The sequence below is a fragment of the Myxine glutinosa genome, chromosome 6 (genome assembly GCF_964187855.1).
Source record: "Myxine glutinosa chromosome 6, kmMyxGlut1.1, whole genome shotgun sequence".
In the NCBI taxonomy this organism is placed as follows: domain Eukaryota; kingdom Metazoa; phylum Chordata; class Myxini; order Myxiniformes; family Myxinidae; genus Myxine; species Myxine glutinosa.
The window spans coordinates 98,540,326-98,557,421 of NC_136266.1; the positions used below are offsets into that span (position 1 = coordinate 98,540,326).

At 40.9% G+C, this 17,096-nt stretch overlaps 1 protein-coding gene across 5 annotated transcripts in view; it reads right to left on the bottom strand.

Annotated features, from left to right (window-relative positions):
- The window catches only part of MYO18A (myosin XVIIIA), a 377,134-nt gene that overhangs the window by 317,348 nt on the left and 42,690 nt on the right, over positions 1 to 17,096 (bottom strand). For 3 of the 5 annotated variants that reach the window (XM_078780216.1, XM_078780213.1, XM_068120511.2), the window contains 7 exons: positions 10,208 to 10,315; positions 9,298 to 9,385; positions 8,328 to 8,431; positions 8,041 to 8,217; positions 7,326 to 7,536; positions 3,670 to 3,812; positions 3,120 to 3,220 (listed from right to left, as the gene is read on the bottom strand). In XM_078780216.1, coding sequence (XP_078636342.1) covers positions 3,120 to 3,220; positions 3,670 to 3,812; positions 7,326 to 7,536; positions 8,041 to 8,217; positions 8,328 to 8,431; positions 9,298 to 9,385; positions 10,208 to 10,315 — 932 coding nt within the window. The remainder of the gene's footprint in view (positions 1 to 3,119; positions 3,221 to 3,669; positions 3,813 to 7,325; positions 7,537 to 8,040; positions 8,218 to 8,327; positions 8,432 to 9,297; positions 9,386 to 10,207; positions 10,316 to 17,096) is intronic. The other 2 variants (XM_078780215.1, XM_078780214.1) reach the window with 1 other exon arrangement.

A 17,096-nucleotide genomic window follows, 5' to 3' on the forward strand; every position in this document is an offset into this window, starting at 1 on the left:
AATGAAACAGTTAGCTGCTTCTACAGCTGAACTGATTTCATCTGGTTCTGAATCTGAAAACAGCTCAGCAGAAGATAGTGAAAAGATGGAAACTGGGGACAATGCAAGTGAGGGAGCTGCTGGAGGCATCACATTTCAGACACGAAAAAGAAAGAGGGGGCGAAAAACTGTCGTTACTGAAGAACTCGCAGCCGCTCTAGATCGCACAAAAGTGTCAGACCGCAAAGCCGTTTTTGTTATAGCAGAAACTGCCAAAAGCTTGGGACAGAACATTGATGAACTTGCTCTAAACAGAGACTCAATTCGCCGACAAAGAGTACAACACCGAGTCCAGAGATCTGCAAATATAAAGGCAGAGTTTCAGGGTAACGTTCCCCTTGTTGTTCACTGGGACGGCAAACTGATCCTTGATCTAATTGGCAAAGAGAAGGTTGATCGCCTGCCAGTATTGGTTTCAGGGAAAGGAGTTTCTCAGCTACTCACAGTTGCCAAGCTTCCATCTGGAACAGGCGAGGCTCAGGCTGCTGCTGTCTTTGGAGCCATTGAAGACTGGGGCGTAGCCGACAACATCCGAGCTATGTGTTTTGACACGACCAGCTCAAACACTGGTCGGATTGCTGGTGCCTGTGTCCTCCTAGAGCAGAAGCTTGAGAAGGAGCTCTTGTCACTAGCTTGCAGGCATCACATTATGGAATTGATAATTGGTGCAGTGTTCCAAGTGTGTATGGGATTGGGAGCCAAATCTTCTCCCGAGGTTCCACTCTTCAAACGCTTCCAGGAATACTGGGGATTCATAGACACGGCCAAGTATGAACCAGGGATTGCAGCTGATGATGTGGCAAGTCTAGTGGAAGACATAAAGCAAGGCACTATCGATTATGCCAACAAGCATCTTGAACAGAGTCAGCCGAGAGATGATTATAAAGAATTATTGGAACTTGTGATTGTCTTTCTCGGTGCTGCTCCTGCCAGAGGAGTGCGATTCATGTCACCCGGAGCAATGCACCACGCCCGCTGGATGTCCAAAGTAATATAGTCTCAAGATCTGGATGTTCAAGGCTCAATTCAAACTGACTCCTGCAGAAAAGAGAGGATTACGTGATGTGTGTGTATTCACAGTACGTGTCTACCTGACAGCCTGGATCTCTGCACCTCAAGCATCAGGTGCTCCTTGCAGTGACCTGCTGCTGCTGAAGTCACTGCTTGAATACTCATCAATCCATCCAGCCATCTCAAAGTCAACATCACGCAAGTTTTCCAATCACGTGTGGTACTTGTCACAGGAACTTGTTAGCTTGGCTTTCTTCGACAGTCGGGTCAGTTCGGCAACCAAGAGACTGATGGTGAGTTCCATGAAGAATGAAGAAGACCAAGATCAGGATCATTCCAAGCGAATCACTGTTGCTCTTGATTCATTCAAGGACAAGAACTTGGAAGATTTCGTCACAGCAAGGTCAATGAAACTTCTGCGAATGATGGAACTTCCAGATGGATTTCTCGCGTTGATCCGGACTTGTGGGATGACAGAGACGACTACAAGCAGGCTGCAGAAACAGTCAACTCTCTAAAAGTTGTCAATGACTACGCTGAACGTGGAGTGGCACTCATTCAGGAGTACAGTGGGTTGATAACCCGCGATGAAACTCAGCTGCAATTCCTGCTGCAAGTTGTCGAGGACCATCGCAGAATGTACCCTGATAGCAGAAAACATACACTGTCCGGGATGCCATGAAAATAATAAATTTGGGGTTTGCTGGACATTGTCAGACTGATACTATGAACTCTGTCAGAAACTGAACAAAGAATTCACTATTAACGTGTTCAAAAATAAATACTGTGTTCAAGTGTGTTGTTTAAAAGAAATTAAGATATAGTCTGATATACTCGTAATTCGTTGAATTTTTATAATTTTCATAATCTTTGCGGCCCTTGAGCTACCCCTAAACATAATACTTTAGTGCACAAACTTTTTATACAGTGTTTCTATATTATATGGAACAGATTAAGGGGGTAAGACTTTCAAAAATAAAACTTTAGTTTTTAAAAAAAATTTAAGCTCCACCGTACCCAACAGCTGTAACAATATAATATAAATGAAGGTGTTTGCAATTCACAACGGGGTGTCCATGTGAGAGCGAAAGAGCACGGGAGGCACTAATCTTATCGCACGTTTTTGGCAAGGTATAAGTCTTCAAACGGTCCATGGCTGCAATTGTCAGATGGTTGTGGGGCTTAGGGAAAATTTCACATCTACAAATCAATTACCTGTCGCAGAGCTCAAGTACTTTTCCCATAAATAGCACTAATTTAATGACAAGAATGTGACTTCACAAAGGACTCAATCGAGGTAACCTGGATAGCCCGAATATTAATCATTGAGGAAAGGGCAAAAAAAAAAATTCCCATTAAGACTGCCAATGTTTCCATTAAGTAATGGCAGACAGAAAGATTACAAGGAGGTTGAAAGGAAAGGTTCTGAGGTCTTGTGTAATGCTGGCCTACCTTGACGGTCTTTTATTTTTGCAGAATTATACTTTACGGAATTTTATGCAACCGGGCCATTATCCTGAAATATTCTCATTGAACTTGCTTTTTGACCAACTCTAATAAGACTATAAAGGGAACAGACACAGGATAAGGTAATTTGAGCTGTCATGCTTGCGCCATATCCAAACTCTAACTTCATCTATCAAATTGCTTCTTTCAAGTACAAGCCCCATTCGGACCAACGTAACATCGATATCCCTTTAAAATTAAATTGCATGTCTCTTTTAATGTTTGAACAGAGAACTTTAGCCAATGAGGGCTTGCTCTTTGAGAGATACAGCAGTATCTTTAATGTCGCCACGCTAAATGCGGACAGACAGTTAGCTTTACAACCCCAATAAAAGTACTGTAATGATCCAACATTCAGCACTCACATCAGCACTGCAACAGCACAGACGTTTTGGTTGGACTTTATTTAATTCATCACTGCAGAGTGCAGAGGAATGAATAAATTACTTATACAGTTGAGAAGTGATAAACACGACCGAGCTATGTTGTCTCAGCCTACAACTCAGCATTAAAAGAAATCCACGGAAATGTAGAAGAAAGCAACCTTCATTTACACAATATACCTGAGGGATGATTCAGCTCCAGCTAGAAGTTGATAGAAGACGAGGAAGGATGACTCTCCCTCCGGCCTACGCACTGCACGCACCCTCTCCAGGAGCATGGTCTAAGGATAAATGGGAATTTTATAGTGAGAAGATGCACAGAAGAAAGAGTTTACAATAGTCAGAACACTTGTCGCACAACCAGAGTGCATGTTTATTTATTTTTTCATTGAAGTCAATACAAAAATCACTTGCAGGAGAGTCATTCGACAAACGTATATTTTACTGCAAATTACAAGGACATTAGTAAGAAGAAGGAGAGACAAACATATCCCATATTGGATTTGAAGCTGGGTTCCAAGCATAAGGAACAATTGGTTCTGATGAAAACACGAAACAGGCCAACCCAAGGTTTGAAAGATTATTCTACCCAGACATCATGAAAATCAAAGTTTGCATTTTACTAATCTTGGGGAAATAAAATTTCGTTTTGTCATGACATCTTTCACAGACCATATTTATAGAGATGAACCCAATGTCCTTGTGACTGGTTTTAACTCAAACTCAATACCTGCACCGAAGCAGATGCGACTTGTCCACCAGGCTCAAAATCCAGAGAAAGTATGGTCGTGACACGAGAAGCAGAGCCATTCATGCAAGCCCCCGCCTGCCCAAATGCCTCAAGAACTGTGAAAACTGCCTGCAGCCTCTCACCTGATGTGAATACACGTGCACACAACGTATGAGCATACAAATGGATCGCAAACCTAACTCGGAGTGCAAGTGCAATAACAAAAACTTTTCAGAAGATAGTGACTATAGATGCTCACCATGGACAAATAGATTAATGGGATCCTCCATTGAACAAAATAAACGACAACAATTCCGTAATATTTTGATGTTTCTTGATTTTTAAAAAAAAGACAAAAAAAAAACGTGCTTCGAAAATTTATGATGACAAGTTCAAATTGTTGTTTTTATTTAAGCTTAGGAAATGTGTTCTTCGAAAATTTATGATGACAAGTTCAAATTGTTGTTTTTATTTAAGCTTAGGAAATGTGTTCTTCGAAAATTTATGATGACAAGTTCAAATTGTTGTTTTTATTTAAGCTTAGGAAATGTGGTGTTCTGAGAAGGTTTGCTAGGAAAATAGTTAAAAGAAGCATAAACCCTCATTATATATTAAAGCAATTAATTTCCTTTATATATATATACAGCATTGGAAATACCGGTAGTTATGGAAAGCAAGGAAAGGAAAATGAATGAATGAATGAATGAATGATGAGGGTGTGGCTCATTGTGAGACCCACAAGTTCAAGAGACAACATCTTCCAATGGTTGATTGTGGAAATTGAGTGGTGAGTTCATTTGACATTCCTTCCTAAGAGAACATGAGAATGTTAGATTAGCCTACATTTTATGTCATGTTCCAATCATCAGATCTACATTTGATCCTTTACAGGTCATCAGAGAGGGTTACCATACGTCTGGTTTTTCCTGGGCTTGTCCTCCTTTTCGGTTCTTAAATCTGTCTGGCTGGGTTTTTTACATATCTAAATATGTCTGGGATTTTGCCATTTTTACCCTCGCCTGAGGAGAGGGTATTGCATTTGAGTCCGATTGTCTGTTTGTCTGTCTGTTTGTCTGTCCGCACAGAATAAATATGATTTTCTCTGCAACCGTTGGTCCGATCGACAGGAAATTTTCACCATAGATGCAACTCCACCTGTATAATTTTTTTAATGAAAATTATGATGTCATAGGTCATGTGGTTCGGCCGCCATCTTGGAAAAACCGAAATGATTTGCACCTCTATCTCCGAAAGTGCTGAATAGAAAAAAATTGAGACATGGCTCATTGTAAAGAACTGTCCATGGGGAATAATATATGTTAATGATGATGTCATAGGTGCCTACATTATGATGTCATAATTCGACAAGTACAAAACCTAATCCGATCAAGATGAAATTTATTTTAGATTCCTACATTATGATGTCATAATTCGACAAGTACAAAACCTAATCCGATCAAGATGAAATTTATTGAACATCATTTCGGAATAAATTAGTGGAGAAAAAAAAAATAATGACGTCATTGGTCACGTTGTTCGGCCGCCAGATTTGTTTTAACAGAAAAGCCTTAAAACCAATGAAAATACATCCTGGCGAGGGTTTGCAATCTCCGATTGCTCTTTCTTGTTTTGCTTTTGCATTTTCGAAGTGATAAATTTTAAGATTTGTGATACATTATTTCACCTTACTTAACCGGTTAAACCATTTTTGTACATTTTCTTACGGTGATAAAATGTAGTTATGTATGTTTAGACTGGGATAGTTTGGTACAAGACTGCAATACTGCGTCATGGTGTAATAGACGTGTTCAAACATCAACACTCATTCGTCCATTTCCTGTAAACCTCGCAGTAAGAGTCCAGTGACGTGCTCAGTCTGCAATATGGTGCCTTTTTTGAGTCTGTACCACGCACTCATTTGATTTTCTTCAAGAGGTCTTTGTTTGATATTTTATTTTACTATCCCCAAACACACAATGCCAAAACGAAAGTGTAAATTCACTGCAGAGTTAAAAACAAAATTCCATTTCAAAGTGGTCAAGAAGAATGGGAAGCCGAGTGCTTGGTATGTAGAGCTGGTACGCACGTCTCTGTGGCAAATAAAGGTGCTATTGATTTACAATCTCATGTGGACTCACACAAGCACAATATTTCCAGTAAATAATTCAGTATTTTGATGGAAATATCGGTAGCTTGCAGTCAAAATTAATCGAGGTCTGGAACACACTTAACAAGACTGCCAATACGATTGCTCAATGCATAAAGGAAACTCTTGAAAAGTGTCCTCTTTTTTTTTTGGAGTGTTCCACTCCGGAGAGTGCTCTTTTTTCAGTGTCGCTCTCAGGAGTGTCCTCTTTTTTGGAAAGTTTGAATATGGTAACCCTACATCAGAGTATATGGAAATTATCATAGTTATGTCAATAAACAAGTCCTCATAAGCAACGAGACTTTCCTGTTTTCCTTGTCATTTATTTGAAGTAAAAAGAAAAAAGAAAAAAAAAGAAGCTATTTAAAACATACAGTAACCAAAGTCCACATAGTTACACATTTAAAAAGCACTTCAGCTCAAACACCAGGTTTGCCTCATGATTCCACAAAAATGAAAGCATTTACGGTTGGAAATGTATTTACAAAGGTCCCAAGGTCGAGTATTAAGGGGGAAAACAACAACCTGAGCGAGTTGTAATCAAAGTGGAAATGAAAGTGCAAGGGAGAATCATGACCATATGACCATGAGAATCTTGACCATATAATCATGACCATGACCTCCACCAGGTGGAGGACACAGTCGCAAGTGTGAACTTTCAACGACTGAGGATAGACCAAAGCTAGTACAGTACCGTAGCAGAGGGAAGCAGCTGCTGCAAGCCTGTCAATGGTATGTGGTCTCATGCCATTATGTGACATCATTTAGAAATAGGAAGAAAGTTTTCCAGAGCATCAGTCTCTACATATGAGAAAGGGATGTAAAAAATAGAAGTGAAACTGAAGCTGAGTCTTGGGTGGGTTTTCTGGTGTGGGGCCTCAGAAGAGGTGGGAGGGGGGATTGGGAAAGCAACAAAATTACAAAGCGGTTTGTAAAGGATTACAAAACTCTCACTAAATCATAGTTCCAAGCTTTACATGAAGCTCTCCCCTCCTCTGGCAATGTCAGAAACAAACAGCTTGTCTACAACGTCCAATGAAATATAATCAATCTTCTTGTCAGAATATTTTGACCGATGGAGAATGGTGCCAAAGAAGGCAAAAGGTGCATTCCTCTGCCGAAGTACTGACTCTTATGTTCCAATTCAGTGTTATTTTCCTTCAAAGTAAAAACCTTGAAGTCCTGTTTTCAGCTTGTGTAATGGAATAAAGGCCCAGGTGATCTTCAGGATACTTGCGATTCATTTACTTTGCATACACATCAAAAGCATACTTTCATTGTGATTACAAACAACTCTCTTCAGCTCTATAATTGAGGTTTTTTTTGGTGGGGGGGGGGGGGTTCATACATACACATGAACGTGGTAGGTTTGAAGCATGTGAGATCATGTAAATTCCTAACTGTCTATAGTAACATGCCTCAGAACATGGTGACAGCTTCTTTCCAGTGAAGCCCATACGGGATAATTTCAGCAATAACACCTATTTCGAAAATTAACCTTTTGTCTTACCATTGAGTGCCTTGCCCACGCTACCAGCCACAGTCAGAAGGTAGAGTGCGGCATGCTGCAAGTTTGTGGTTTTCCCTCCACCGCTGGCTCCAAGGAACAAGATTGACTGATCTTGCTGGTCTCTCAACATGGCCCTGTAACCCGACTGAGCGACTGCAAACACGTGTGGAGGCATGTCCTCTCGATTGCACCCCCTCAACATGTGCATGACCTGTGCAGGTGAAGGAACAAGTCAGAGTGATCAAGTGATTAATTCACTATCAAATAGCACATTGACCACATGCAATTCAATTCTGTAAAAAATCTCTACAGTGCACTTTTTTGTCAAAAACTTGGAATAATTATTATATATTTCATGATTCTTAAATCCATCAGTTCCATCGGGCTTTAATCAACAGGTTATGAAAATATCGAGATCCACTGAGATTTAAAATATATATATTTCTGGTCGATTCAAGTTTTACAACACGGTGAGACCCCATTGTTTACTACACACTGCAAAGTGTCTGAAATTATAGAATATGTAATTAAGCGATTACTTTTGCTATTCTGCAAGTTCAAGATGAAATCTCTCCTACTGCTTCTCTCCATTTCTAAACTTCACACTGCAAGGATCACTTGTAATGTTTATCATCCATTTTAAATACAAACACAATAGCTCTAATATCCATGACGAGGTGGAAGAGAAAACAGCAGAATGGTGCTGCCGAGAGACCTTTTCAGAATAGATGGGCAGAGGGTTGAGTGGGTTTATGGAGATCAGCGTGGGACCAACATATGTGTGAACCAGATTACAGGCATAACGTTGGCGCAGCGTGTGTAAAGCAGCACTTTGAGTGGCATACAGCAAGGCTGCAAGATCCTCCTCGTGGTCCTGCTTTGGTGGATTAGCCTATAAAGAAATAATTCATCAGGATTTGGTTCAAAATTTTCTCTTATATCCAGATGTAGACAATAGAACGAACAAAGATGGTAAATTATTCCAACCACAACAAATCTCACCTTCTCCAGATCTTCTTCATCCACCACCAATAGGGCCCCATTGTATTCAAGTTTTATTTTCACTTTACCTTCCAATTCACCAGTTTCCCTTCCCAGTTGAACAGCTGCATAAAAAAAAGATTTATTTAAATAAATAAAAAGGTCGTTTTCAAGTAGCACACATATTGGAGAGCCAATGCTCGGCAAAAATTTGTATAATTTCAAGAACTCCAGAGAAATACAATTTATAACGTAGGCATAAGAATAAAGTTGAATAAAGTTGCAAAAGAAAATTTACCAAAAAGAGGTTTGAAAAGATGGAGTGGAAGCTTTGATATAGAGAGCAATCAAGAAGAGAAAGAAACAAAAGAGACAAGTCTGGAGACGATGATGGTTCACGAGCGAGCGGTATTCAATGACAAAGGACGGACTATAACCAAAACAGGCCCAGACAGGCCAGGCCCGGAAATGTCAAAACGAAGGTTACTGACCTTGAAATGAGATAGAAAATAATGTATAATCAGTTATGAGGTTAGTTAGCTACACAATCCCGAAAATTCGGTGAAAAATGAAATGGGAAAAAAAAAAATGGAAAAAAGAAAAGAAAAAGAAAAATCGAGCTCCGTGGGTCGAGACACATGACATTGGCCTAACCAAATATCGAAACCCCTGTCAGATTCCATCAAACCCCTCGGAGAAGATGTAGCTTGAACTCGATTACCCCCTAAAAAGACATCTTTTTCGGGCGTGGCTCCGCCCACAATGGGCGCAATACGCCCACTCTAGGCAGGACACAACTAGATCATGATATCAACCTCCCACCCAAGTTTCATCAAGATCGGATGATATCATCGGGTAGTTATGCTGCGGACAGACAGACACACACACATACAGACGCACACACATGACGAATATAGTGGTCACTTGATAACTCGTGAACCAAAAAGGTGATAGCAAGGAAAGAAGTGGATGAAGTAAGAAGTTTTCTCACCAAGGGAGAAACCATCACGGTGGGCAAGCCAGACCTTTTCTGCTCCATACCAAGCCTGTTCTGATGCAAGTTGTTCCTCACTTTTTGCCTGCATGTAGTGGGTTTTTTGGAGTGGGTGTGGGGATAGGAAGAATACCACAAAAAATGTTGGATACACAAGCATGATGTGATGTAATACTCTTCAAAAGCAAAGAAATACTACTCCCTACTTGTAAATACTACTTCCCGATCCTACAGCATGAAGAACTATGATTAGCAGTTCCGTTTTACAATAGACCAAATAAATTGGGCTGGACTTGTTTCACACTCCCATCACAGAACTTTGCTCAATGTTGGGATTCCAGGTTCGAAATCCATATGTAGTATAACTTTGTTCATCATCTACTCATATCCTTTTAACTTAAGTAAAAATACAAAATACATTACGATAATCATATCCTTATCCTGAATTTGACTTATGTACAAGCTGCCGCATTAGCCTTGTAATAATGATATGTATACAGTATATATATATTATATATAAAAATTAATATATATTTTTTTAAAGTGGCCAGGTTTATTTGGCGATTCGGCTTTGCCAAGGACAAACATGATGAAATATTCAAAAGGATGGCATAAATGGAGAGAGAAAAAAAATCAGGACAGCTGTAGCCTCATTATAAATGCAGAGTACAAGAAAACATCTATTGTCATCATAACATGCAAGATTTACTTTGTTTTTTGTTTTTTTAAGTGTCAATGGATAATGCAGTGAGACATTAATGGGTACAGAGGAGGAAATGTAATGGCAACAAAAAAAGAAGATAAAAACATCAACTGATTAAAAAATAACAAACAAAGCAATCCTTTCAAAGAAAGGCACAGCTTCGGTGGGTTGACAAGGCAGACCAAAGAAAGGATTAGAGCTTACGGTCCAGCAGTTTGTAAGGGCACACACACTAGCCCAACCGGAGAATGCTGCCCTTGTGGATAAGGCCTCCATTATCAAGCCAGGGGAGACCTTTGCATTGCCTGTATGCTGATGTGTGCCAATGAAGTGGAAGACATCGAGGAAGAAAGAAAAGCAAAAGGAAAAAAGAGCAATATAAAAGGAGGGGGGAGTGTAGAAATGATTAAAGGAATATGGTGGAAATGTGAAGCAAGGGCAGAATGGAGAAGGGTTGGAGATGGGGAATAGAACAAAGAAGCAAAAATAATACACAAGGATCCAGGTAAGGTGAAGATGAAATGAGGAAAGATCAAGACAAAAATGGGAGGGTATTAAAATACAAGAGTGAAATATTAAAATCAGAGTGAATCATGTTAGTGTATTACTATATTTGAATTTCTGCATGGGAAGCATTGGCATAATCAGTTATTTCTTACAAGCATACTTTACATTTATCACAAAAACTATGACCAAAGTGACAAATATAGAAAACTGACTATCGGCCAAAAAAAATAAAAAACCATTGAGGTAAATTAATATGCTTCATGGGTATTGGGAGATATCAATCAAGTTGAGTAAATATACAAAGTTTGTTGCTAATATATTGTTACGTTGGAGGAGGATATACATTTTACCTAGGATGTTGAGTTGGCTTGGTTTGCGTGTTCATGTTGGCAAGATAATTTTCTGTAAACAGGGACCCGTTAGAGTGAGGTTATCTTGTTTTTATGTATGCCACGAGGAGGTAATAGTTTATTGTATAATCTAGCTAGGAAAGTGTAATTCGTACATGTCCTCTCTGTATTTACATTTACGGCACCTCCCGTGCACGGCGAGCTTTCGAGGCAACTTAGTGATCCCTGGGGGAAACCTAAGGTAGGTTAACAACCTTTATTTGGATGGATGACCGGGGTACAGATTCTGTCCAGAGAAGGCTCCCTCTTGAGCACAGCTTCCATTAGTTGGCGATTTGCAAAGCACATAGCTTTGGTACAGAGAGACCGCATTAGTGAGTACCCCATCGACACAACAATTCTGAAAACAGGGACCCGTCAGAGTGAAGTTGTCCTGTTCATACGTATGCTGCTGTGATGGGTGGTATAGTATAGGAAAGTCTAATTTGTGTTTGCCTTCTGTGAACCAGGCATGGTGAGGACAAGGTGGTAACATCCATGAGTTTAATTACAGCATATACTTTATTCAGTAAGTAATTCAAATACTCCATTCACACGAAGGGTGGGGAAACTGCTACAACGTACATACAGGACATTCAGAAAGTATTCGTACCCTTTGACTTTTTTCACATTTTGTTGTGTTATAGCCTGAATTTAAAATGGATTATATTGAGATTTTTTGTCACTGATCTACACATAATACCGCCTAATGTCAAAGTGAATTTTTTTTTTTAGAAATCTTTACAAAATAATTAAAAATGAAAAGCTGAAATATCTTGAGTCAATACGTATTCAAACCCTTTGCTATGACGCTCCAAATTGAGCTCAGGTCCATCCAATTTAATTTGATCATCCTGGAGATGTCTCTACAACTGGATAGGAGTTCACCTGTGGCCAATTCAATTGATTGGACGTGATTTAGAAAGAAACACACCTTTCTATACAAGGTCCCACAGTTTGACAGTGCATGTCAGAGCATAAACTCTACCATGAAGTCCAAGGAACTGTCCATAGAACTCAGAGCTAAAATTGTGAGGAGGCATAGATATGGGGAAGGATATAAAACAATTTCGAGAGTATTGAAAGTTCCAAGATCACGGAGTTCCATCATTAGGAAATGGAAAGAATATGGAACTACCCAGACTCTTCCTAGAAATGGCCATCTGACCAAACTGAGGAACCAGGCAAGAAGGCCCTTTGTCAAGCAGGTCATCAAGAACCCAAAGACCACTCTGACAGAGCTACAGAGTTCCTTGGCTGAGACGGGAGAACCTGCCAAAAGGAAAACAGTCTCTGCAAAACATCACAAATCCAAGCTTTATGGGAGAGTGGCCAAACAAAGGCCACTCCTGAGAAAAAGGCACATGACAGCACGCCTGGAGTTTGAAAAAATGCACGTGCAAGACTCTGAATGAGGCAAAATATTCTGTGGTCTGATGAGACGAAAATTTACCTCTTTGGCCTGAATGCAAAGCACAATATCTGACGGAAACCGACCACAGCTCCTCACTCATCTAACGCCATCCCTACCGTGAAACATGGTAATGGTAGTATTATGATATGGGGGTACTTTTTAATGGCAGGGACAGTGAGACTTAAAGATAGAGGGAACAAGAAATGGAGCCAAATACAAATAAGTCCTTGATTCTTCAGAGTGCAAAAGACCTTAGACTGCGCCGAAAATTTATGATCCAACAGGCCAATGACTCCAAGCATACTGTCGTGGCCAAAAATATTGGCACCCTTGCACTTTTATCAAATAATGCACCATTTCTTCCAGATAATTGTTGAAATGAAATAATCTTTTCGTATCCACATATGTATTTATTTGGTTTGCAGTGGAACAAAACCAAAAAAGCTTTAAAAATTACTAAATCTTAGCTTATTCCACACAGAAATCCAAAAATGGCCTGGACAATATTATTGGCACCTTTTAGAATTGTTGATGACCAGATGGAATTAAAGGAAGATGGAAAAGATATATGGAAATGCTGTTGAATACAGAGAATGAATGGGATGGCAACATAGAGAGTAACCCAGTTTTAGGACCGGCAGAGAAGATAACTGAGAAGGAAGTTGAGGAAGCGATAAAAGCAATGAAGAGTGGAAAAGCGGGAGGGCCGACGGGAGTTGTGGGAGATATGTTGAAGGCAGCAGGAAGTTGGGGTGTGAAGAGAATGACAGAGATATGTAATCTGGTGGTGAAAGAAGGCCGCATTCCAGTGGATTGGGAACTGAGTACCCTCGTCCCTCTATACAAGGGGAAAGGTGACCCTCTGGAGTGTGGCTCGTACCGAGCGATAAAGTTATTGGAGCATGGAATGAAGGTATTGGAAAGGGTGTTGGAGAGGAGGAGAAGGAAGAAAGTGAAGATCGACGAAATGCAGTTTGGATTTATGCCAGGAAGAGGAATGACAGATGCGCTTTTCATTGTGAGGCAGTTGCAGGAGAAGTACATGGAGAAGAGGAAGAAGTTGTTTTTTGGGTTTGTTGATCTGGAGAAAGCATTCGATAGGGTTCCACGCAAAGTATTGACATGGGCATTGAGGAAGTTAGGAGTGGAGGAATGGTTGATCAGAGTAGTGATGGCAATGTACAAAAGAGCGCGCACAGCTGTAAGGACGAAGGACGGGAACAGTGGTGAGTTTGAGGTGAAGGTGGGAGTGCATCAGGGGTCGGTACTAAGTCCACTACTATTTGTAGCTGTGATGGAGGTGCTGGCTCAGAACGTAAAGGAGGGTTTACCGTGGGAGTTGTTGTATGCAGATGATCTGGTGTTGATTGCGGAAAGTATGGATGGACTGAAGGAAAAGATGAACAAGTGGAAGGAATGTATGGAGACAAAAGGTCTGAAGGTGAATATCGGAAAGACGAAGGCGATGGCAAGTGGTAAAGCATGTGGTGAGGTGGAAAGAACTGGGAAGTGGCCGTGTGCTGTGTGCAGGAAGGGTGTCGGAGTGAACTCCATTCAATGTACAAAGTGCGCTGAGTGGGTTCATCAAAAATGTAGTGGTCTGAGAGGGTCATTTACCAGTGTGGCAGCTACATTCAAATGTAAGGTGTGCATAGAGGGAGCTGCAGATGGAGGAAATGTTGAGTTGGATCTTGGAGACGGCGTGAAGCTGGAAGGTGTGAAAACATTTTGCTACCTCTGAGACATGCTGAATGGAGAAGGTGGATCAGACTCGGCAACGGTTGCTCGAGTGAGATGTGCATGGAATAAGTTTCGGGAACTGAGTGGCGTGCTGATGAGGAGGAGAGTGTCGCTGAAGCTGAAGGGAAAGGTGTATGCTGCATGTGTGAGAAGTGTTATGATTTATGGGAGCGAAACATGGGTAATGAACGTAGAGCAGCAACGAAGGCTGGAAAGGGTGGAAATGCGAATGGTTCGATGGATGTGCGGAGTATCGTTGAGAGAGAGGAAGTTGAGTAAGGATGAAAGTGACTGGTTGAGAAGAGTGATGGAAATTAATGTAGAAGGAAGTAGAGGACGGGGAAGACCGAGAAAGACTTGGCTGAGGATGGTGGAAGAAGAAATGCGGGCAAGGGGGTTAACAAGGAGAGATGCAGAAAATAGGGCAAAATGGAGAAGATTGTCATGGGGACCGCAAGGCTAACCCCCGCTCTAGCAGGGAAAATGGCCTTAAAATGCATGTTGTTGTTGTTGTTTTAGAATTGTTGAAACAATGAGATTTCAAGCAGGTGAATCTCCTTTACTTTGGAAATGAACTTACCCATGGTGGGTTGCAGGTGCCTGCAATATAATAATCACTCATTCAACCAGTTTGAATAGAGAAAAGGAGTCATTCTGCTGTTTTATGTCACTATTTGTACCACAATGAGCATGGAGAAAAGAAAGAAAACCAGAGAATTGTCTGAGGAGGTCAGACACAAGATTGTAGGCAAGCATGCACAATCTCTAGACTACAAAAGTCCATCTCCAGAGACCTTGAGGTTCCTGTTTCCACCGTACGCAATGTTATCAGGAAGTTTAAGGCCCATGGCACTGTAGCCAACCACCCTGGAAGTGGACGCAAGAGAAAACTTGATCACAGATTGCAGCGAAGGATTGTTCAAATGGTGGAGAAAGCACCTCGATAAACTGCCAAACAGATTCAAGCTGACCTTCAGACACAGGTTGCAACAGTTTCAACTCGCACCATCCGTGGCCAACTCAATGAAAGGGGGTTCTATGGTAGGACCCCCACTGCTGAGAGAGAGAGACATAAGAAAGCCTGACTGGAGTTTGACAAAACACACCTGAAAAAGCCAAACTCCTTCTGGAAGAATGTCCTGTGTACAGATGAGACCAAGTTAGAGCTTTTTGTTAAAGCACATCATCTCCATGTTTACAGAAAACAAAATGAAGCCTTCAAATAAAAGAACACGTTCCCTACAGTCAAACATGGAGGAGGTTCAGTGATGTTTTGGGGTTGCTGTGCTGCCTCTGGCACTGTGTGCCTTGAATGTGTGCATGGCATCATGAAATCAGATTACCAAGGCATTTTGGAGTGCAATGTTCAACACAGTGTCAGAAAGCTGGGTCTCCGTCGAAGGTCATGGGTTATGGAGCAGGACAATGACCCAAAACACACTTTAAAAAGCACCCAGGAATGGTTCAAGACAAATCGCTGGACTGTTCTGAAGTGGCCAGGAATGAGTCCAGATCTACAGTGCATTCAGAAAGTATTCAGACCCCTTCACTTTTTTCACATTTTGTTATGTTGCAGCCTTATGCTGAAATCGTTTAAATTCATTTTTTTCCCTCATCAATCTACACTCAACCCCCCATAATGAAAAAGAGAAAACAGGATTTTTGAAAGTTTTGCAAATTTATTAAAAAGAAAAAACTGAAATATCACATTGACATAAGTATTCATACCCTTTGCTATGACACTTTAAATTTAGCTCAGGTGCCTCCCATTTCTCTTGATCATCTTTGAGATGTTTCCACACCTTGATTGGAGTTCACCTATGGTAAATTAAATTGATTGGACATGATTTGGAAAAGCACACACCTGTCTATATAAGGTCTCACAGCTGACAATGCATTTTAAAGCAAAAACCAAGTCATGAGGTCGAAGGAACTGCCTGCATAGCTCAGAGACAGGATTGTGGCGAGGCACAGATCTGGGGAAGCCTACAAAAACATTTCTGCCCAATTGAAGGATCCCATAGCACAGTGGCCTCCATAATTCTTGAATGGAAGAAGTTTGGAACAACCAGGACTCTTCCTAGAGCTGGCCACCCGGCCAAACTGAGCAATCTGGGAGAAGGGCCATGGTAAGAGAGGTGACCAAGAACCCGATGGTCACTCTGGCTGAGCTCCAGATATCCTGTGTGGAGATGGGAGAAACTTCCAGAAGGACAACCTTCAAGAAGAAGGACAACTGCAACACTCCACCGATCTGGGCTTTATGGCAGAGTGGCCAGAGGGAAGCCAAACCGTTCAATCTTGGTTTCATCAGACCACAGAATCTTGTTTCACACAGTCTGAGAGTCCTTAAGGTGCTTTTTTGCAAACTCCAAGCGGGCTTTCATGTGTCTTTCACTGAGGAGAGGCTTCCGTCTCCCCAAATCCAGATGTGCAAAGCTGAAACAGACATACCCAAGAAGACTCAAAGCTGTAATTGTTGCGAAAGGCACTTTTAAGAAGGGTCGACTCGGAGTTGAACACTTATGTATGTAAATTAGATATTTCTGTCTGTCATCTACTATATAAGAGAGATGTCTGTGTGTGTGTGTGCGTGTGTGTCTGTGTCTGTGTCTCTGTCTCTGTGTCGCAATTTTTCTCAGAGATCTTCGTCAAAAGGATCTTCGTAAAACTTTCAGAGGTTCATCAGTACATGCCTGGGAGTGTTTTAGGCAAAAAAATAAACAATAATAATTGTTAAAAAAAGATCGTTTTTTTGGAGTTAAAAAAAAAACAAAAAAAAAAAAACACTCGATAGTGCCGAAGCTTTTTCAAATTAATGACAGTTATATACAAGTACACATTCGCATAAATAAATACAAAACAAGCGTTACGCCTAGGTCCCCCGTCGGGGAAGTGATGTGAGTTGACAAAGTGGAAGACGCAGAAAACATGCGACGATATGATATTTCGCTCACAAGGTTGACATACATGGAGGCGGCCATCTTGGATTTTGACGTGGCGACCCAATTTTCAATAGCGTTCTTCCTTATGCCTAGATACA